The sequence below is a fragment of the Thunnus maccoyii genome, chromosome 4, assembly GCF_910596095.1.
Source record: "Thunnus maccoyii chromosome 4, fThuMac1.1, whole genome shotgun sequence".
Classification (NCBI taxonomy): Eukaryota; Metazoa; Chordata; class Actinopteri; order Scombriformes; family Scombridae; genus Thunnus; species Thunnus maccoyii.
In genome coordinates this window covers 30,770,212-30,792,481 of record NC_056536.1, presented here as the reverse complement: position 1 = coordinate 30,792,481, position 22,270 = coordinate 30,770,212, and the positions used below count along the sequence as shown (strand labels likewise).

Below are 22,270 nucleotides of genomic sequence, written 5' to 3'. Positions count from 1 at the left end.
CTATTTCTCTGCCCTGCAATCGCATAAACTACCTGAGGAAAGTAACAATTTCTCTTTACCTCTTCCTGTCATCCCCGTCTGTTACGTATAGATGCCTCATTTCTTTCCCTGCAGATGTCCTCTTACTCTGTGTTTAAATGTTTAAACCGTCATATGCTTTGTTTCCATCTTTTATGTTAAGCAATGACTTTGGTGAAAGGGGTTAAACCACATGTCATCCCTCTTTTCTCTCCCTGCATTTTCTGTTGCAATCAAAAACAAACTCTTTCTTGATAAATTGTATATTTAATATCTTTTATATCTGATATGCATATGATCTCTGACTCAGCACCTGACTGGAGTTACAATTTGCCACTTCTTTGTCTGAGACAATGACAATAAAGCTTGTTTGACTGCTTAAATCTCATCATGTATTACTGCTAAAATACACTATACTGTGTTATGCTCAAAACAAAACTGAGATTAACATATTCATATATGGTTGATTTGATAAATACAGCTTTGATTGCTGCAGTGCTTACTGGCTGAACTGATCAAAACCTTCACAAGGCTTCATTCACTGCGCTGAGTCACACAATCATCTGCAACTGGTCAACCATGTCACATAACAAGTGTAGTGTAGTCCATTTTGTCCACTTTATATTATTTAGATTGTTTATTTTGTTCTTCTGATTGTTCTGATTATTTACAGATGACTGTGTTAATGTGAATTTGCATTGTAAATTTGTATTTAAGTAACCTTAAAATGAAAACTGACACTGGCCTTCATCCAATAGAAGAGCAATATTCCACTGACGGAGGATAATTTACTTGATTTCAGATGTCAAGTTGGCTCTAGACACTTCATTTTTTCTGACTTGGCTTCTTGCTTCAGATTTGACACTAATGGCATGAATTTGATTTTCCATCTGTAGACTCTCAAAATGATTTTTGACTCGTTCCTGAACACTTGGAACTGAGTCTTGGTCAAATCTCTGGTGGCAAAAGACATTTATCTAAATAAAAATGTTGCAGATTAGCATTTTTGTTTCACTGCATTCTTGTTTTTCTCTTGTATCTTAATTGCATTAAAGGTATGCAGGTACAGATAGACAGAGCTGGCACCCAATGAAACCACAACCAGAATAATTAAAACCATGGCGCTTCAGATCAGTCGTAGCTCGGGGGCATGAATTGCAGAGATGAGTGAGTGTGTGTTTAAATATGTGTGTGTGTGTGAATAGTTAGACGCATCTGAGTATGTAATATCGTAAATCATTTTTATGACCTGGTGTGTTTACCAAGATTTGCACATATCTTTTTCAGTCAAGGACACAAACAAACTAATACATACACACACACATCTCTCTGCTGTCGCAATCAAAAATAAGAATTGCTTTTCATTTCATTTGATATTTTTGTGAATCTGTCAAAGCTTAAACAGTATATGTTTATTCTCATCCACAGGTTTCTCTTGCTAGAAGAGATCATGATCTCAATAAGATGACCTGTTTAAATACAGGATAAAAAAAAAAGAAACAAACATCCTGAAAAAACAAAACAAAACAAAGTTTTTGAGCAGTTTAAACACTGTTCTAAATGTCTGTGTAAGTTAAAGTTAATTTATTTAAAGTGCAAAATCACACCAGGTGTCTCAATATGCTTTACAGCAGTAAAGCAATGTTAAAAGAATTGAACAATATTAAAAGAATTGAGGAAGGACAACAAAATGATAAATTATGGAAAATTTAAAGAGGGTCCAAAACAAAGAAAACCATCTGAAGTAGCCCATCATGTGACACACGCATGTTATCACATCACTACCAATGATAGCAGGAATGCAGATATAAGCTGTTCTACAGCCCAACAAACGCACCCCGAGGTGTAGAGCAACCCACACCACTGGTGTTGAAGCAGGTCATATGAAACAGGTCATATGATTGCAAGAATATGTATGTTTTGAGTCTAGATTTAAAGATTTCAACCGAGGTAGCTTCCCTGATTGTAAGAGGTAGCTGGTTCCAGAGATAGGGAGCTCGGTAGGAGAACGCTCGACTGCCTACTGATTTTTTTCTTGATTCTAGATCAGAGTGCACGAGGAGGAGTATAAGGGGTGATGAGGTCAGAAAGATATGATGGTGCAAGCCCATGTAGTGATTTATAAGCTAAGAGAAGCACCTTAAAAGTCGGATCTGGCTTGGATTGGGAGCCAGTGAAGAGAGATTAGGATTGCAGTAATATGGTCAAATTTTCTAGTTCTAGTTAGTATTCTGGCAGCAGCATTTTGCACAAGTTGTAATGTTTTAAAACTGCAGCTAGGTAGACTAGAGAATGAGACATTACAGTAATCTAGTTGTGAAGAAACAAAAGCATGTGTTAGAATTTCCCTAATGTGAACATCAAATGAGAGAGCTGAATCAAAAATAACACCGATGTTTTTAACTGTGGAGCTCTGGATAATTATGCGGTCCCCGAAGTTTAGAGTAAGGTCTGCAAGAAGAGGGAGTTGGATCTTTGGGCCAACAACTAGCATCTCAGTTTTACTGGCATTTAGTCATAACAAGTTTTGTGACATCCAGTTTGTAACAGCTACTGGTCATAATTCAAGATTTGCAATTTGTGAACGATCATCAGGTCTAATTGGTATGTAAATCGGGGTGTCATCCGCGTAACGGTGAAATTTGATACCGTAGCTGCCATAAAATTTCACCAAGAGGTAGCATGTACACACTGTATGTAGCTGCTGTTTACGGTATATTAAACAGCAGTTAACTCTAGCAACAATACACCATCATCATGCCAGTGAAACTAAATTAACCTTGAGTTAAACTGACTACAAACACACTTTACAAAATTGACAAAAATTTGAACACACCTTGACCCTGATATATAACCACAAACGCATTCTGAAGTGTCCTGACATAGAAAATAGGGACTTTAGTGGAGGAAATGCCACTCCAAGAATTTTATATACTTTCATACATATTTATTTCTGGTCCATTTTGTCCCTTATATTTTGTTTAGATCAATTGTTCTTCTGATTATTCTGATTATTTACAGAATGAATCAGTTTGAGCCTAAACTTTCAGATGTCGTTCAATGACTGTAAATGTGAATTTGCATTGTAAATTTGTATTTAAGTAACCTGAAATCATAACTGACACTGGCCTTCATCCAATAAAAGAGCAATATTCCACTGACAGGATATTTTAATTGATTACAGATGTCGAGTTGGCACTAGACACTTCATTTGTTCTGACTTAGCTTTCTGCTTCAGATTTGACACTAATGGCCTGAATTTGATTTCCATCTGTAGACTTTCAAACTGATTTCTGACTTGTTCCTGAACACTTATTTGTGTTAAAAGGTATGCAGGTAAAGATAGACAGAGCTGGCACCCAATGAAACCACAACCAGAATAATTAAAACCATGGTGCTTCAGATCAGTCATAACTCAGAGGCATAAATTTAGTGATGTGTTTTTTGCAGAGATGAGTGTGTGTGTGTGAGCAGGTAGACGCATCTGAGTCTCTGTAATATCATATAAATCATTTTTATGACCTGCTGTGTTTACCGAGATTTCATCTTTGTTCAGTCGAGCATACAAACAAACACGCGCACACACACACACGTAGCTAAACTTCATAAGTTGAGTCAAAACAATGTTGGTGTTCTGCAGGTCTGTGAGTCATGACAGTGCACTCTGATTGTGTGTCTGATATTCATTCGTCCTTTGAAGGCTGGGTGCAGATTTGTGTCTTACTTGTAGGGGTCGTTGGGTTCCTTGGCATTGCAGGCCTCAGCGTGACCGTTACACACACAGCGTCCTCCGATACTGATGTCCTTGATACTGTAGTAATACTGTAGAAAAATAATAATAGTACACAACATGAGTCATTACCAACATGTTGCCATTTATAATGTTTTAATTAAATGTTAAAGCTAAACACAAATTTTGGATCTATATAGGACACATCAGATTCTCATTTGTTGATGCTAACTCTCTGGACCCGCCGTTTGCAAGTTAAACCAACAACTCAAAAAAAAAAAAAGGAATAGTTTGGGAAATAGCTGAGGGAAACAGCTAACCTGGCTCTTTCTAAAGTTAAAAAATACACCTACCAACAAGGCTGATTGTTTAATCAACAATTGTGGTATCAATCTTCACATTAGAATCTCAGCGAAATGGCAAATACATGTGAGTATATTTCCCAAAACTATTCCTTTAAATTATAGTGAAAATCCTGAATCATGTTTCCAGAAATACCAAATATGTCATTTGCTGAAATTCTCCAGATTAAAAAACATTTACACATTTAAACCCCGATCAGACAGAACACTTTTTAGCAGCCCTTTGGAGGCTTTTTCTGATTGTTTTCAATTAGAGTGAAGCTTTTTGCTCGCTGCTTTTGTGTTGCTGAGTGCCTCACGTTTGTTGCACTATGCGCCCTGAACGCCTCATGTTGAGAAAACTCAGAGCAGAAAAATGCCTAATGTTATTAGCGTTTTTTTCCCCCATTGTCCAATCGGATGAAATGAGAGGCGGGCCTTGTGTGATGGTGATGATAACAAGTGGAGACAACAATCATGGAGGACAAACTAGTGGTAGCTGTTGCTGGATACTTGGAGCTATATGACTTTACCGACCGTAGTTACCATGATGTGAATAGAAAGCAGCAGGCCTGGATTGAGTTTACCTCACAGCAAAATAACAGTTAGGCTAAGGTACAGGTGATTCAGTGGTTGCCTAGCAATAATTAAAAAAAGATGCAGCCAGCTGTTCTTTTTTTAAATTGTAGGCTTCGACAAAAAAAGCAGTGCACCTCACATTTTGCAACCTGCAAAGTCTGAACTGCCTTAAGCCACATAGCTTCATTAAAATAAGCAGGTACAGATATGGTATGTGATATTATCATAAGATGTGGAATAAATGGAGCTTTCCTTTTCCCTTAAAAGCTATGTGGAGCTTAGGGTGATTTAAGCGGAATTAAGAAGTTCATAAATGTAAAGTACTTAAAATACTCTATCAGAAAATTGATATTTACATCCATAAAACATATTTTTTACATATATGGAGCTACAAACAGCCAATAATGTAAGTCATATTCAGAGGTAAGTCTTATGCTCTTGCTGTCAATCATTACTAAATCAATGTCTTGCGTTGTTTTACCCTTCGGGTGACGGTGGGGTCGCGGAGAGCCTTTCCCATCAGGTGACCCAGCAGCGTGTTGGTTCTCAGGAAGCGGAGCCTGATGTTGGTGGCCTTGGTGAACTCCCTCAGCACTGGCGAATAGGAGAAGTTCATCGCTCCGGGACGCCCGTTCACCAAGGACACCACGATCTGATAGAAGAGGAGGAAAACATAAACATTACAGCCTGAGATTTCCAGTAAGCACTGGGAGGGATAACATCAACCAAATCAAGCACAAAACTGGTTTTGTTGTTTTGGGTTTTTTTTTGCAATCTGTGGCAGATTTACAGTAAAATTATAATGATGTTCCTGATCTCTGAAAAAAGACAAAACAACAACAGGGCTGCAACAAACCATTTCTTTCATTATTGATTATTCTGCTGATTCTTTTGTCAAGAAATTGATTAATTGTCGGTTTTATAAAATGTCAGAAATTAGAGAAAAATGAACGTCCATCACAGTTTTCCAGAACTCAAGGTGACGTCTTTAAATCGCTTGTTTATGTCCAACCAACACTCCAAATATTCAGTTTCAAATAAGACAAGAAAAAAGCAGCAAATCCTCACGTTTGAGTTGTTTAAGTCACTTTTAAAGCAAAACTGCCAACCATGTCCCAGTTCCAGCTTGTTATTTGTGAGGATTGTGCTTCTAGTCTGTATCTTGTGTGATAGTAAATTCAATATGTTTGGATTTTGGACAGGAAATTTGATGACATCACCTTGGACTTTAGGAAACTGTGACGCACATTTTTTCACTGTTTTCTTGCATTTTATGGACCAAACAGTGAACTGACGGAGTATTATGTGAGTGTTTTGTACACAGACTCACCTCTCCGTTTTCCAGCGGCACTATACGCGAGTACTCAGTGGTGCAAACGATGTCGTTATCATTGTTGATTCTCTCGATGGACCTCTGTCCGAAACGCTCGATACAGTCCGACTTAGAGGCTACACACACACAGACACACACACACAGACACACACACACACAGACAGATGAGAAAGAGTCAGAGAAAGGGAGGAGAGAAGAAAAGAAAAGCTTATAATCAGTTACAACCACATATTTGGAAGCGTGTGAAGGTCCCCTCGTGTTAAAACTTCAGCAGTTTAAACCATCTTGTGGCATTTTAATGATGTGTCTCAGTGTAATAATTAGAGGAGGGTCCGACTCGGTAGAGCTGTATGTTTAACCCGACACCCCTCCTTAAATATACACCTCAGCTACAACTTCACAACAGCTGGAAGTGACAATAATCAGCGTCCACTGACTACACCGACACGGTATAACTCTTTAAACCCAGCCTGCTGTAAACCTGATTCAAACCCCAAATGCAGGATCTGAATATATTTTCTTTTTTTTATCCATCAGTGAATCATTTAGGCAATAAAGACGTTAAACAGTAACTCTGAAGGAGCATTTTTTCTTGAAAAATGACAACCAATTATCAAAATTGTAGCTGATTAGTGTTCTGTTAATAAACTAAACTCTTAAAGCAATAGAAATAATCCAAAATTCAGCCGCTTTACAGAAATCAGATATAAAAGATATCAATCTGGAGAGTCTACACGGTTGGTTGGATCTTAATGAAAAAGATGTTATGTGTTCATCGCTCTCTCTCCTTTTTTTTTTCTGTTTCTTTCTCTCTCTGTGCTGTGAAGATAAACTGTGTTTCAGGTGCTGTGCTGTATAAAGAAAAGTTGAGTTAAGTATGCTACCAATAAGCTCCCAGTATATAAATGCTAATGTGACAAAGACTTTCCATATGTCGAGCAGTTGTGAGGTCAAGTTTCAGTGATCATCTAATTTTATTTCATTGTATAAATATCGTTCTGTTTCTCTGGCTTTAGACATCCACAGTCTTTTAATGAATTCATTAAACTGTAAAAGGATGTTTGACAGTAAGAGAGAGAAGTTCAGCCTGAGTCAGAAGTCACATTGTTTCTTCATGAAGAGACATTCCTGCAATAGTTTCACTTTATCTTAAGATTCGTCCTGACATAGAAGGAGAGTGAATAACCGTGAACAACAAGACAAAGAGGAGGAGAGAAACTCTGGTTTTATAATGCCAAGATGCCAAATCCAGCCGTACTGGAGTTTATTTGTGCATATGTGTGTGTGTGTGTGTGTGTGTGTGTGTGTGTGTCTAACAGCTGCAGCCAAGTCCAATGGTTCTGAGATTTACAGCTTTGAGGTCAACACCGATTTATTCTTCATTATTTACTATCCTGCCTTCTCTCAGACTGTTTCATGTTGGAGAAGCTTCTTTCATCAATGCTGCTCCACAGTCGTCATGTGAACCTATAAAATGCATCTATAGTACAGTTTATTTAACTTGGTGAAGAGAAAACTGTTAAAAACATCAAATTATTTAGTAAGCTGAGTTTTCAGGTAAAGATGGAGGTAAAGACTCCAGGTTGTCAGCTGAGTCAGGTTAACAATGATCAGATGAGCACATGTGATCCAGCTCTGGTACAAACATGGCTGCTGGATTTTGGGAGTGCAGGATTGAGCTGAAAATCAGCTCCAGTTAGCAGGATTAAGGTCAGCTGTGAGCCGGTGTCAGTCTACAGCTTATATCGTTTGACCCTCATTTCAGCTGCTTTTGGATGCTTTTAGGCCAAGAAGGTTTGACACATTAATCATTTTCAGGCAAGTACGCAACATAACTAAGACTTGTGATTAATTGAAACATCAGAGCAGAAAAAGATCAACTCCTAAACAACAGAAAGTGTTTGGTAATGTACTCTACAAAATAAAGAGTGACTGGTTTCTGGCTGCATAGTCTTTTACTTTACTCAGTTTTACTGTTTTCTTTTTTTTTTTAAGGAAAGTTCAAGATCTACTATTTTCACTGACCTCTTTCTCTGGTATGAACAACCCTGAGCAGACAGACATTCAGTGCAGGGAACACATTTACACATTCATATGTGTTGCCTGCTGTCTGTTGCTCTGCCCATCTACAATCAGTCCACAATGAGATGCACCTGGCCCAGTGAGGAAGAGGTTGAGGTTTCTTGATTGTGGACTGCTGGTCTTTCCTCTCAGCCTGGGATTTTATGTTTTTTAGTTTTTCTGTTGTATTTTGATTGTTTACAGCATTTATTTAGTGTTCTGGTTGTTTTGTATGTTTTTCATTAATAAATCTCATGGTTTGGGTGTTTTACAAGGTTGTTAAGAGTTTTAAATTGGGTAAATGGTGGATTGTTGTAGGGCCGACCGAGGGTTGGGCGTAACAACCACATTACTGTAAATCTACACATACATGCAGCAGATCAGTAACCAGGTAACTTTTTTTTTTTGGTGTGTGTGTGTCCGTGTCGGAGCAGCCTGACAGGCAAACGGACAGTTAACATTGTTTTAGCTTCAGTTTTCAGTTTGGATGGAATCATTTTAAATACGAGGACATACTGCACCGTGTAATGATCTGTGATCTATAATGTGCTTTCTCTGTCTGCAGTCTATTGTTATGGACGTACACAAGCCGGTGCTCTCCAGGAGAAATTTAGCTGGGAAAATCAAGTTTCTTGTTTACTTAACACTTCAGAAATCAGCTTTCTTGAGAAAGCAAACTGTAACCTGGTTACTTAAGTGCATGTAAACATAATGATTAAGCTCCTGTGAGTATACTGGTATATTAGCCTTCATCAACATATTCAACGGTGAGAACATACTGAGGTGAATCGTCAGCGTAAAGGTGAAGTTTACTGAAGGATTTCACAGTTAAGATGTCCTACAAACCATCAAGATTTCAGTTATCTACCAGTCTTCTTGGAGACCTGGAGCAGCTTTCAATGATGCAAATTAATGCCAGGTCACTACTACTGTTAAAACACATACACACACACAAGAACCAGACCCGACCCAAACCCCCCCCCACCTTGTCTGTTTTACTCAGGTAAAACATCAAGCTGCGACCTGCTGGCAGACATGCCTGGAATTCCCCTCCAGCTCACCTGGACTGACAGCTGCCGTAACCAATCAGCTGGCAGCTCTTTGATGTAATGACCCCCCCCCTCTCCCCAAACCCCTCAACTCCCCTCCGATCTGACCAACAAACCAATCAACCAATCAGCCGCCTTCCCTCGGGGCTGCTGTTTCACTCTGAGATTAGAGGGAGAATTAAATCCCGCCCTGAGGGAGGTTAGGAAAGCATGAAGTGATGCTGATGGAATCTCACTCGGTTTGGTCCTGATATCCAAACATCTGGACTCACACGCGTGTGTATGTACGTGATGTATAGGTGAATAGTGTCTGCGCGCTTCTACTCACAGGCGAAGTACTGCCAGGGTTGATAGGTCAACCCGAAGTCGATGGATCTCTCCAGAACCCAGAGATCCGGACGAGGAGAGTTGGCGAACTTAATCAGCACGTAAGCCACATGAAAGAGCTGCAGAGACACAAAGAGAAGAAGAAATTCCTGTTAAATTACATATTCAAACATAGTTATTGTTGGATTGTTCCTGAACATTGCAGCTAAATGAAGCGAGTGATTTACACAACATTACAAATGACCTCTGAGGTAATAATACACACACCACAAATACAAATATATCAATACTTATAAAAATATTCACCTTGAAAGGAATAGAACCAGTTTCTGTTTCTTTATTCATGCATTCATCACAAGAAAAATCACAGAAGAAGCTCAGTTTTTTACAAAACTTTGGGGCTGCAACTAACAATATTTCATTATCAATCAATCATTCAGTCTATAAAATGTCAAAAAAGGTCTGTAAAAACTGTCCATTAATTACTCCGAGCCCCCAAGATGACTTTCAAATATCTTGTTTTGTTTGACCAACGGTCTAAAACCCAACAAGAATTCACTTTACAACGATACAAAACACAGAAAAGCAAAAAACCCTCACATTTAAAAAGGATTTTTGGTGTATTTTCCTTGAAAAACCACTGAAACAATTAATCAATTATTAAAATCGTTGCTGATTATCTTTCTTTTGATTGATTGACTCTAATCTCAGCCTTTAAAATCAGAGCTGTTGATGCAAGAATTAAAGGATGAAAATGATGGATATTCGACCATTTGTGACTTTGACTGATTGGTTGTGAGGGATAATGCATCCTTCATGGATAAAAATATGTTTAATTAAGATTTAAAATGGAGTTAAATGTTCATTTAGAGAGCAGAGACACAAAGCTGAGAGAGGAGGAAAAGAAAGGATGAGAAATTAAAGGGGAAACAAAAAAAAAAGCGGGTAAAGAGAAGAGAAAACAACAGGAAAAGCGAGCCGCCTCGTCGACCCCTGCGACGACCCCGAACGGTTGACCTGTGAAACTTCTCCCCTCCGAGGAGACGTCACATCAAAACCAACTACAGTACGTCTCGATCTATCACGTCGTGTTACATGTCATGAGTCAAAAAAAAAAAAAAAAAGCTGATTCCTGTCACTAATGAGCACCAGATGCTCCCTTCATCACACACTCTCCATCACATAGAGACTCTCTGGTTTCAGCTCGACCGTAGCCTCTTCTCTCTTTCGTTTGTCATCCCTCATTCATTTCCTGAAAGGCCCTGAGGCTGGTTAAACGGCGATGACAAACTGCTCTCATGGGTTTAGCGAGAGAGAAAGAGAAAGAGAGAGAGAAAGAGAGAGAGAGAGAGAGCTCAGCTGCACTGTTTTGTCTGTCAGACCTTGAAATCACTCCCCAGTTGAAACAGAACACACTGAAATAACATAATGACGCACATAATAACATTATAACGAATCACGATCGCCTCCTCTGAGTGTGTGTGTGTGTGTGTGTGTGTGTGTGTGTGTGTGTTGATAGCTGTGATGATTTTAGTATGTATGTAAGTAATTGAAACTATTCACATTATCATCTCTCTTGGGTTCTTGACTTAATATTTGAGTTTAAATGCTGCACTTGATGCCAAAATATTCCTCATGATACATGAAACTGTGTTTTATTATAGACAGAGGAAATATCTCACAAGTCAACACTTTTTCTAACATTAAAAATCTGTCGTTTCTTTCTTGTTTTCATTAAATAAATTGAGGGTGAGAACAGTTTGACAGTTTACAGGAACATTTGATTCACTGCTACACAACCATTTTTTTCTCCTCAGGGGACAAATAAAGTGATTGATTTGATGACATCATTCATGAAATGTAGGACTCAGAATCAGGATCAAGTGATTTGACGATGGGTACTTTTTGACTTTTAGGGTGAAGCCTGAAACATTTCTACGTGACATCTTTAATTTTAAATGCAACCAGACAACCACCATTTTTCCTCATTTTTTAAAAGATTATGATTTAAAGTCTAAAGATGCAAACGAGTGTTTCAGAGCCTCGGCTTTAACGGTCGATAGGTTGAAGCACAAAGCTACATGTCGCTTTGATTCTGTCATTTTATATTCAAACATTTGACCTTTTTTTCAATTTTCTTCTGTATGTTGTGCTGTTTTTTTTCCTTCTTTGATAATTTTCTTTAATACTTCTTTAATATTTTACAGTTTACGTCATTGTCTCTTGAGCTGTAATGTTTCAAAGTTATATATATATATAACAATGGTTCACACTGACATCTCTTTATATATCTTTTTTATAGATTCTGCTTCTTCCAGATCCTCCTTGAAGTTTTATCACACATACTGAATGAATATTTAATGCTAAGATGCCTTTTTAATGGCTTCACAAGTACGAGATGAGACAGTCGATGAGACATTCTTGAAATAAATTTGCATTTCTTGCAACAACAGGGACTGTGCAGGAATTTAACTTTTGTGGAGAAGAACAAACGCATTTTTACAGCTGTAAAATTTGTTGGGAGAAATTTCCAGGTATGTGAAACATTTCTCTCTGTTGCTGCTTCAAAGAGCAAAACTGTATCTATCTGAACGTGTTTATCTCCTTCCACTGCCTCCGAATGTGTCTGCGGTGCCTTCAAATGTACATTTTCTGTGTACACATACAGTCCTGATGCAACAGACGCAACATTAGACTTTACAGTGTAAAAGCTGCACGGAGCTGATGTAGACAAACTGCTTGTGTGTAAAAAAAAACCACTTTCTGTTCATGTTCCTACAAGTTCAAGCTGCTCTTTGTCTCACCACACACTCTCTCTCTCTTTCTCTCTCTCTCTTTCATCATCCATCACAGTTGAGTTGGGCCTGTGATCTCCAGACTTCCTCCTTTTGACGGGCCAGCTCTGTCTGAGGTGACGACAACACGCAAAGCACACAAACACTACAACTACTCCTCCATCACTGAGGAATGCCACAAGTGTGTGTTTCAGGCTGACGAATGAGAGGAAAGGATGATGAAGGAACGGAGGAGGAGAGGAACGTGTCATCTTTTCTCTTGTTGACAGAGGAGACTCGAGTTCATCCATCAATCCTCCATTCCTACCATACCATTTGTACTCCGTTACTAGAAAGAATAGAAGAATAATTATTCACCTTCCAATCACACTTCTGACGTAATTTCGACAACTTCAGAAACAATAAAAAGACTCAAACTGAGTAAAAAGTGAGTAAAATGTGTCTTTCATTCCCCTAAAAGACACAAACTATGTTGGAATATCTTTCAATATGAACAAGAAGCAAATAATTAAATCATAAAATGGTTATTAGAGATTTCTTTATCCGCTGTAACTTTGTTTTTAGATGATCAAATGAAAGAATTCTACTTCATATGTATCCACCAAACCTCGGCTCAACAACAGACGGAGGCTTCACCAAACACACATATATATATATATAAGAATATGTGTACATGTGTGTTTGTAAGAGAGAGAGAGATCTGAAGGACAGGAAACAGAAAGCAAGGCCTCTACACGTCCCTCGGGGGCCCGAAGATATTGAAAGAAAAATCCAGAAGCATTCCACTGATCTCAGGGTTAAATTTTGACCTGTTCAGGGAGCGAACTCTGAGCAGATCCTTCTGAACAGAAGACGTTTCTAAGTGGAAACACACGACTGAACATGCGAGAGAAAAAAAAAAAAAAAAAATCAGGTGATCTGCTCTGAACTGAACTTCTGTCCTGACTCAAAGCTGCGGCGCTTTGACGTTGATAATCATCCACTGCGATGGCTCCCTCCTTTGAACGTGTCGGTATGACTTCTGTAACAAACTGAAAGAAAGTGTAGTGAAAAATGTAGTCTTTAATCGTCAAGGCAACGATCTACTTTGCCTACATTTACACCTGCAAGACACGAAACCCCAGCTTTGTCTACATCCAATATTTTTGGCCACCTAGTTTTAAAAGAGCCATTTGGATTCCTTTGCTTTCAACCAAAAACTTGCATATAAACCAATGAATAAACTTCTGAGGCTTCAAAGCTCCGTTTGTTGCCATGGTATTCGAACGGCAAAAATCAGTATCTGAATATTTGTATATATATATCTATTTATTTTCCTCTGGCGGTGGCGGTCCGATAGGAAGAGGGTGTGAGGAGAGTGAAAAGAGAGAGAGAGAGAGAGAGACAGACGACGGAGGCATCGGGGGGAGAGCGAGTCCCGGTGCAGGTCTCTCTCTCTCTCTCTCTCTCTCTCTCTCTCTGTCTCTTCTCCGATCAGATAAACGTCAAGTGTTTCTACAGTCAACATCTGTAGTCTGTGATTTTAGGGAAGAAGCAGACTCTGTGTCTGAGGCCGGAGGCTGAGCCGTGTTAGGGTAAAGCTTATCTTTATGTTTGGAGACACCAGATTAAGTAAAAAGTCTTGAAATCCCCGACAATTCAGATAATATGAAAACGGTGAATGAAAAATGTTTATTTAGATGGTGAATGTAAGTATTAATTTTGGTGGAAATGGTCCCTACGACAGCTGAGGTTGGAGGTGTGTTCAGACAGAATGTAAAGCAAAGTTTCACCCTGATTTTAACTGCTGGATCGTTTGTTTATTCGCCTCAAACAGCCAAAATACCCACTAACTCATATGTTAGCTGTAAATTAGCTAGCGACAAACACACCGACCGAGTCAGTGGGAGTGTTCCTGTGTTTGTGTTCAGTTAAACCTCTGATTGAACTCAGAACTCACCAGAAATTCTTTATTTCCCTCCAGTCTCCTTTTTCCTCTCTTGTCATTATACGCTTTAGATTCATAAAGCCCCAGGAGACGTGCAAATTGAGCACACAGTTGCACACGAACGTAGCACAAAAACCGATTTGAAAGTATCACATTCCATTTAATATTTCAAATTTTCATGATGAATCAGGAATCTTTTACCAGGAAGTGTAGATGCAGCCTTTATAGTAGATGAGATTTATGGGAAATTTGCTTTTTTTTAAATCACAAGCTCTGGAAAACCCCGCTGGTGTGACATAAAGGTGTCACTTTATGCAAAAAGCAAAGTTAAACCACGACTACTCTTTGTCACTCTCTCAGCTGTCTGTCTCCAGCTCTCGGTGGGAGCCAGTCTGTTGCCTGGCCCACACACACACACACACACACACACACACACACACACACACACACACACACACAAACACACACACACGCTTACACACATTCAACAAAAGTTTTTGCTGACCCCTTGTTCCCCCAATACGCACACACCTCCATAGGATTTATGGATTAGTGGCGGCCTCCCAGGTCAGCCTCCCTGAATTGCCTGCAGACCCATCAATCAGAGCGTTGTTACCACGGCAACGAACAGACAGCAACAGGTCAAAGCTAGGGAGGGAGAGAGGAGGGGGGGAAATGATGGAGAGAACGAGGAAAGAAAACAGTAGAGAAGAAACTTTTTTGTTGGATACGACTGAAAAAACACAAAAAGAAACTAAAAAGGTTTACAGTAAACGCTCTTTGTTGAAGTTATGAGTCAGTGTTGAGACAGCTTCTCTCTTTGACAGCCCCCGTCCTCACAACTCAGCGCAGAGTCCAGCCATCAAAGACCATCTAGAGACCACTTTGTCTCATACAAACAGCTATACAAGCTACTAAAAGTGCACTTAGCGAAGCCAGAGACAAAGACACGAGCATGACTTCATCACGTAAACCTCGCACGTCCGGACTCTCTCCACAACAGCAGCGCCGTGTCCTTAAGGACGATACGTGAAGAGGTTAAGCTCTACGATGATTCATGATTCGTGGTGACAGAAGGGAGTGCAGACCGGATAAGAGCAGGATGAATGAGAGTGGAGATAATCAGAAGGCCCAGTTATTGAACCTGAGGCCGAGCAGCTACTACTGTTTATACTGTTTTGTAATAATGGTGATATAGTGCGTACATGTGCCTGGCTACAGTATATATTCACTAACCACATATAACAACAGCATGGAGATAATGAATATAAAATACTGTAACGGCTTTAAATGATAAATACACTGATGTGGTATTCACAATTTTGCAAGTTTTTTTATTTTATTTTGTCTACCCTTTCTTCTTTCTAACATAACATTTAAATGCATGAAAGACAAAATCAGTAACCATTATTGGAGAGCTAACGAGGTGATGTTCCCTTTAATTATCAGTTACATTGTAACAGAGTTCTCACAAGCTAAAACACTTTGAATATGTCAAAAATATGACCGCATGAGTGCTATTTAAAGGTAAAAATACATAAATGAAAAGATTGTTGTGGCTTGGCTGTATGTAAAATTAGGTTATAAGTAATAATATTTAGTAATAATAGTAGTAATTTTTTTTTTAACCAAATTTCTTCTAGTTGTAGCTTGACAACAGTCAACTCAGATGGTTCCCAGTGATCCAGGATGATTATACAAGGCTAAATCAAAGATCTATAAACATCCCATCAGAGTTTAAGTCACATGACTCTTTAATATTTCATGTTTTCTAAATGGACACGTATGACCTCAGTGTGTGTGATTCTCAAAATTAGACACCTGATTGGACACCTGATACAAACTTTCTCGCACAATTCCTTCCTAAAAGTGACTTTCTGGTAGTTTCTCTAGAAGTCAAAAAGTATAATAAATGTCAACATGCAAATTATAAAATATCAACATCTTAACTTATTAACTCTATACTAACTGACCCCTGACAGCAGACACTGTTTGAATGTGTACATGCAGTATAGATGCTGCTGTGATATAGATGTGTGTGTGTGTGTGTATATGTCTGAGGAATGCAGGTGTGTGTGTGTGTGTGTGTGTGTGTGTGTGTGTGTGTGTGTGTGGCCCCTGGCTGGTTTAATAATTGTACACATTCCTTGGTGGCACCACATTCCCGGTGCCTCAGGTAACCATGGAGATAAGACAGGGAGACACATAACAAAGGGACAGAGGGAAGGATGGAGGGATGAAGGAGGGATGGAGGAGGGATGGAGGGAGGAGACACTTTAACATGTACAAACCCTGAAGAGATAAACACGGACAGATTAACTTTAAAAGTCACCTGTTGAGACAAAGTCTGGTCATGATTTTTTGCACTTTTATGGGGGAAAAAAAGGCTAAATCCTCAGATTTCACAACATTTTGTACATATTACTATATATTCATTTCTCTTTATACACATAAACAAGATGCTTCTGTAAACCATGAAACACAGTTAATAAGATTTTAATCTTTTAGCAGATGCCAAGGCCAAGCATCCTCTTCAAAAGACAACATTTTGAACTGCTTTTTAGTTTTTTTTAGTTTTTTTTACTCCTTTTTATTCGTCTACTTTACTTTTTATTTATTTATCTTTTTATTTATTTATCTATCTCTTTATCTATCTTTATCTATTTCTTGATTGCATTGAACTTTCATTTTAATGTGTATTTTCTGTTTTTATATCTGTGAAGAACTTGTTTAGTGCTTTATAAATAAATTATTATTACTAAATAAGTCTTTGCAAGATGAATTCTCTGATTTACTGCTTCACTCAAACACATCATTTCTTTTTACGTCAGAGTATCAAGTCAAATTGATGTTTTTACTATCTAAACGTACCTTTGGGGCTTTGAAATCAGAACCTTTTGTTCTGTGAGTTTCAGCGTTAAGTAATGATAAAAAAATCTAACGGCTGATATCCCACAATGTTGGATCACCTCCAAAATCTAATCAACCGTTTTCTGGCTCCAAGAAAAGAAAAGTTTGGTCTCTGCGGGGCGGCTGTAATGGAAAAGCTGTAAAAATCCGATATGAAAGTGATATGATTGTTGAAATAAATCTAATGAATGTAAATATATTGTGACTCTACAGAGGAAAAGAACACCTGAGAGACAGAACGGATGGATGACTGGAGGAGACAGACAGGAAATTTACCCAAATGGCCTCCAGAAAAAGACACTCTGGGCAGAGCTGGACACTGTCATTATGCATTATAACAGTGTGTGTGTGTGTGTGTGTGTGTGTGTGTGTGTGTGTGTTGAGATAGTGCAGTATCACAGCGTGTGACAGACATATAGACAGAGAGAAGTTTGGACAGCTAATAAACGTTCCTGTCAGAAAACCGGAGCAGAGAAAACACAGCGCTGTGAACGACTGCCAATCAACCCATGACATCACTGACAACGCTGAAAGTGTGTGTGTGTGTGTGTGTGTGTGTGTGTGTGTGTGTGTGTGTGTGTGTATCTAGAGGACACACTTTAGCTGTTATCTCTAAAACCTTCAGTGCAGTAATGACATCAAATTAAATCCTAATAAGACTTGAAATGAGTATTTCTTCACATTGTTGTAATTTCCTCATGAAGCCAGTTACATTTCCCCAGAAGATCTCGTCTTCATGTCTTGTTGTGTCAAAATAAAAGTCCCAAAACCCAAAAGATGTTCAATTTACATTCATAGAAAACAAAAAAAACAGCAAATACTGACAAGTTACAACCAGAGAAATGTGTCGTTCTTATTTAAAAATATCATTTTTCTTTCTTCATGATAAATCAATTGCTATTTAAATAACAGTTTTCAAGATTCTGCAGGCTCAGTGATGGTATGAACTTACTATATCTGTGAAATATCTCACATCAAGGTTTACTAATGAGATTATTCTGCAGCTTTGGACTGTTATCTCACAGCGTCTTCTTCAGCGAATCACAGGAAGGCCATGAGATACAGTCAAAAGCTCTGTTAAAGCTAGTAAGAGAACCTTGACTTACAGTGTGCTTGTATACTTTTTCAGTTGATTAAGTTATTATTTAGTCTTTAAGTGTAACAGGAAGAAAAGTCCTGTAAAGTACATTTTTAGCAACATGAAACTGAGCTGAAACTTTTAAATTTTAGTATTTAAGGTTGTTAAATTACTTTAAACAATTAAGGGATGATCATAATTGCAATGATAAACTTGCTATTGCTATTGACAAACTTTCAGTCATCAATTAACTGATTAATCGATCCTTCGTTCCAGCACTAATGCACTCTAAATGCACTCTAAATGTACTATCAATGTACTGGAATCCATCCAAACTGAGCCGTTAAAGTTTGTGTCCCTGGAGAAAAAAAGCTCTTAAATCACAGCTCGCAGTCTTTAACATCACATACATGTACTGACACCACACAGCACAGACAGATGTTCTTCTATGTGTGTGTGTGTGTGTGTGTGTGTGTGTGTGGAGGCGCGTGTGAGATATTTCCGACAGTAAGCCAGGCGGATGGGCAGATTATTCTGGCGTCTTGAGGGCGTCAGAATTGAGAAAGAGAGTGTTAGAGTGTGTGTGTGTGTGTGTGTGTGTGTGTGTGTGTGTGTGTGTGTGTGTGTGTGTTAGGAAATGTGTCCAGAGGTGGAGAGAGAGAGGGAGGGAGGGAGAGAGAGAGAGAGAGAGGGTGATAAGATACAGGGTTTAGAGAATAAAAGCCTGTTGTAAAGGAGACACGGAGCTGCAGCTGCATCTGTCAGAATACAAGAGATTTAAAGGACCAATGTGTCGTGATCCGTGTTATTGCTTAAGAAAAAAAATGACTCACTGGAAGATTATTTTAATAAAGCATGACAACATATACCCATCTCATAGGTCATATTAATAAATACAGTGTTTCCCCTAAGTTGACTGGCTTTGGCTTTGGTGGGGGGGCAGCGGCTGAGAACTCAGAGATCCTCTGTTACAGAGCAGCAGAGATTGACACCAAAATGAGAATAACTGGTCCATCTTAAAAGGTCAGTCCACCTTAAGTGAGCCTGGTCAGGTTAAGCTAACCCACTGTTGCTAACTTCAGAGCTAACCCTCCTTCACTTTTCCAGCAGGTGAGGAAAGACTTGTCTTAGTCTTGAGAAGCTGCAGCATTTATTAACTGACACGCTGCAGCCTTTTCCTCTGCTCCGCTCGCATCCACCGTCACTTTTCTGCCGCCACACTCGCTACACGCACATTACGCACTGCCCTATTCCTTAAAGCAGCTACGCTACTCTTATAACCTTTCACGTAGACGTCCTTCTAAGAATGAGGAGAGGGAGGATTCTGGGATTTGATGCACTAGTCGATGAGGGTGTTATCATGCTCCCACAGTGTGCAAATGAAGATCATTAGTAGCCCATTGATATTAATGATAATGTGACATTTTTAGCAGCACCACTGCAGAATGAATATAGTTGGAAACACTGCACATATTTATCCATCCACTAGAGATTGAGTCTGATCAGCATCTGGCAAAGTTTGCAAGTAGAGCTGCAACAAAGTCAATTAATCCACAGAGAAAATTAATAATTTAATTGAAAACTGATTAATTGTTAAGTTATTTATTATGCAAAATTTGATTTTATTTCAACAAACAACATGTTAAAGACAAATTGAAAAGCTTTTTCCATGCAACAGCCAACGCAAAGACAGGACAATGACTCTGGAGTGATGAAATCTGGAGCATCCAGTTATATTTAAAGCCTTTAAGTATGTGCAACAACTAAATCCAAACACATATCATGTCTTTCTCAGAGTAAAAAACCTATAACTTTATAATCTTCACGTTAAAGTTCTTGCACAAATCTGCAAAATGTGACGCGTCAGCTTCTTGACAAACGAAAATAACACTTTAACTGACGAAACACAGAAACTCAAAAGTTATTTTTTCTCTTTGAAACCGGATAAGAGTGAATAATACCTGCACGCAATAGTGTCAGAATTAACACGGGCAAGATGTGAAATGTAAAAAGCTTAACTTGACGCTTTTTTTTCCCTCCTCCCGACACTCCTCGAAAACATAAAACCTTCCATCCATCCATTCATTCCTGTTTCCACTGACTTCTTCTTATTATCTGTCACTTATCTGTCAGGGTGTAATCTGTCTCACTCTGTCTCTGCACACAGATCCAGTGGTGCCAGACTGAGGAGCAGCTGTTGTAATATCACACGCACACACACACACACACACACACACACACACACACACACACACACACACACATAATCTCCAGTACAAAAAAGAGGTGGAAAGTTGATTTATTCCTTGTAGAGTGTGTCAGTGAATTTCTCTGGAGGGATGGCAACTGCTATGTTTATGAGTCAGTATAAGAATATATATATATAAATGTGTGTGTGTGTGTGTGTGTGTGTGTGTGTGTGTGTGTGTGTGTCAGGCTTGGACAGCTCCCAAAGATCGAGGGTCATTCCTGACATTCCAAGTCAATCTAAGTGTCTCTCCTCTTTCCTCCACCGAACATGTAGTCATCTCCTCTTTTTCTTTATCTTTCTCTTTCTTTAAATATCTCTTGTTTCAAGACACACACTCAGGATTATATTCTCAGCGGCTTCATTAGCATTAAAAGGATTCTTGTGATGCCAGAGTACAATAAAGAATGGATGCTCTTTACTGGCAAACAAATAGAGTTTTTATATGTGTATGAATCAGTTAAGGATTTTAAATCAGGTCCAGTTCATCAAAAACAAATAACACTTCACAAAAGGTTCAGTTGTTCGTCCCTGATTATGTTTTTATCCTCATTTAAAGTCCCAGTCTGCCACAAAAATCCAGTTAAAAGTCATGAGGTCTATTTTAGAAATTGTGACAGGATGAATCAGTCATCCACACATTTTTCCACAGTTATGATCTATCAGTTTGATTCAGACTGAAATACCTTAACAATTATTGGATGAATTAATATGAAATTTTGTACAGGGGATGAATCCTACGGACTTTTCCGTCAATGTTTCTGCCACCATGACGTTAACATTTGTGGTTCAGAGTAAAATGACTTGAATTATTTAATGGATTGCCATGAAATGTGCTACATTTATTCAAGATCCCTTGAGGATACGTTCCCAAAACTTTAGCCCTCCTCTGACTTTTCTTCTGGAACCTCAAGCAGGTCAAAGTTTTAGTGAAACAGCTCAACATCTACTTCAAATGCTCGTCAGAGAGATGTCAACCATATTGGAAGAGGAAATACATTTCTGTCTCTACCTCAGCTGGTCTCTCTCTCTCCAGGGGTTCGGGAATGTCTGTCTACTCTTCCTCCAGAATTCCAGGACAGAATTCCTGCCCGGGAGTCTGGAGAGAAAACTCTCACGGCTCTTTAGATTTCAGTGAGGACATATTCTGGCTGTTTCAGGTTTCACTGTTTCACACTTCTATAAAACTTGTCTTGTTGAATTATAAGTGAAGACAACACTGCTGGGCTGAAAACGATACTGTAGCTATCAAAGCAAAGGCTTTGACTTTCCCACTGTGCGGAGTGATTTATCCTCCGACACAACCGAAGAGCCTTAATGACCTGTTTTCAGTCCATTTGTATTGAAGGAGTTGGGGGTTCAGTATGCTTGAAACAAAATGAATGATTGTGTAAAAACAACCGTAATGCTGATTTGACACCACGTCAGGATACGTTATTGTCCGGCCCATAAATGTAGCTTAAACTTATTGCGCTAACTAGATTTTTCTGGAGAAAGCTAATAAGTGGACTTTGAGCGAGATGTTGTTTCCAAGGTCAAGAATTAACTTTTACACTCAACTATTACACACTTCTATTACTTTATTATCATTATTAACTGTTGGGTAACATTATCCTCAGTGGTGGCCATTGCAATTTAACGGTGAGTTTTACTCAGAGTCCTGGTTTTTCCTTGCTACAGTCAGCTGTGGTTGGCCTGGGCATGCGTCACTCATAAAAAAGTCAGCCAATCAGAAGAGAGGGGCATTGAGCAGACACAAACAAAACTGCCTGTTTCAGACTGAGTGAGGCAGAGGAGCTGCATCCATGGCTTTTATAGCTCTAACTAGGTGCTTTTTGACCATAAAAACATGCAAATGTTTGTAAATAGAACAC

General features: G+C 38.8%; 1 protein-coding gene across 2 annotated transcripts in view; it reads right to left on the bottom strand.

The window, feature by feature from the left end:
- Positions 1–22,270, bottom strand: part of lama5 (laminin, alpha 5) — a 119,746-nt gene that overhangs the window by 64,363 nt on the left and 33,113 nt on the right. For both annotated transcript variants that reach the window (XM_042409250.1, XM_042409249.1), the window contains exons 3-6: positions 9,440–9,557; positions 5,999–6,117; positions 5,150–5,320; positions 3,743–3,840 (exon numbers count right to left, since the gene is read on the bottom strand). In XM_042409250.1, coding sequence (XP_042265184.1) covers positions 3,743–3,840; positions 5,150–5,320; positions 5,999–6,117; positions 9,440–9,557 — 506 coding nt within the window. The remainder of the gene's footprint in view (positions 1–3,742; positions 3,841–5,149; positions 5,321–5,998; positions 6,118–9,439; positions 9,558–22,270) is intronic.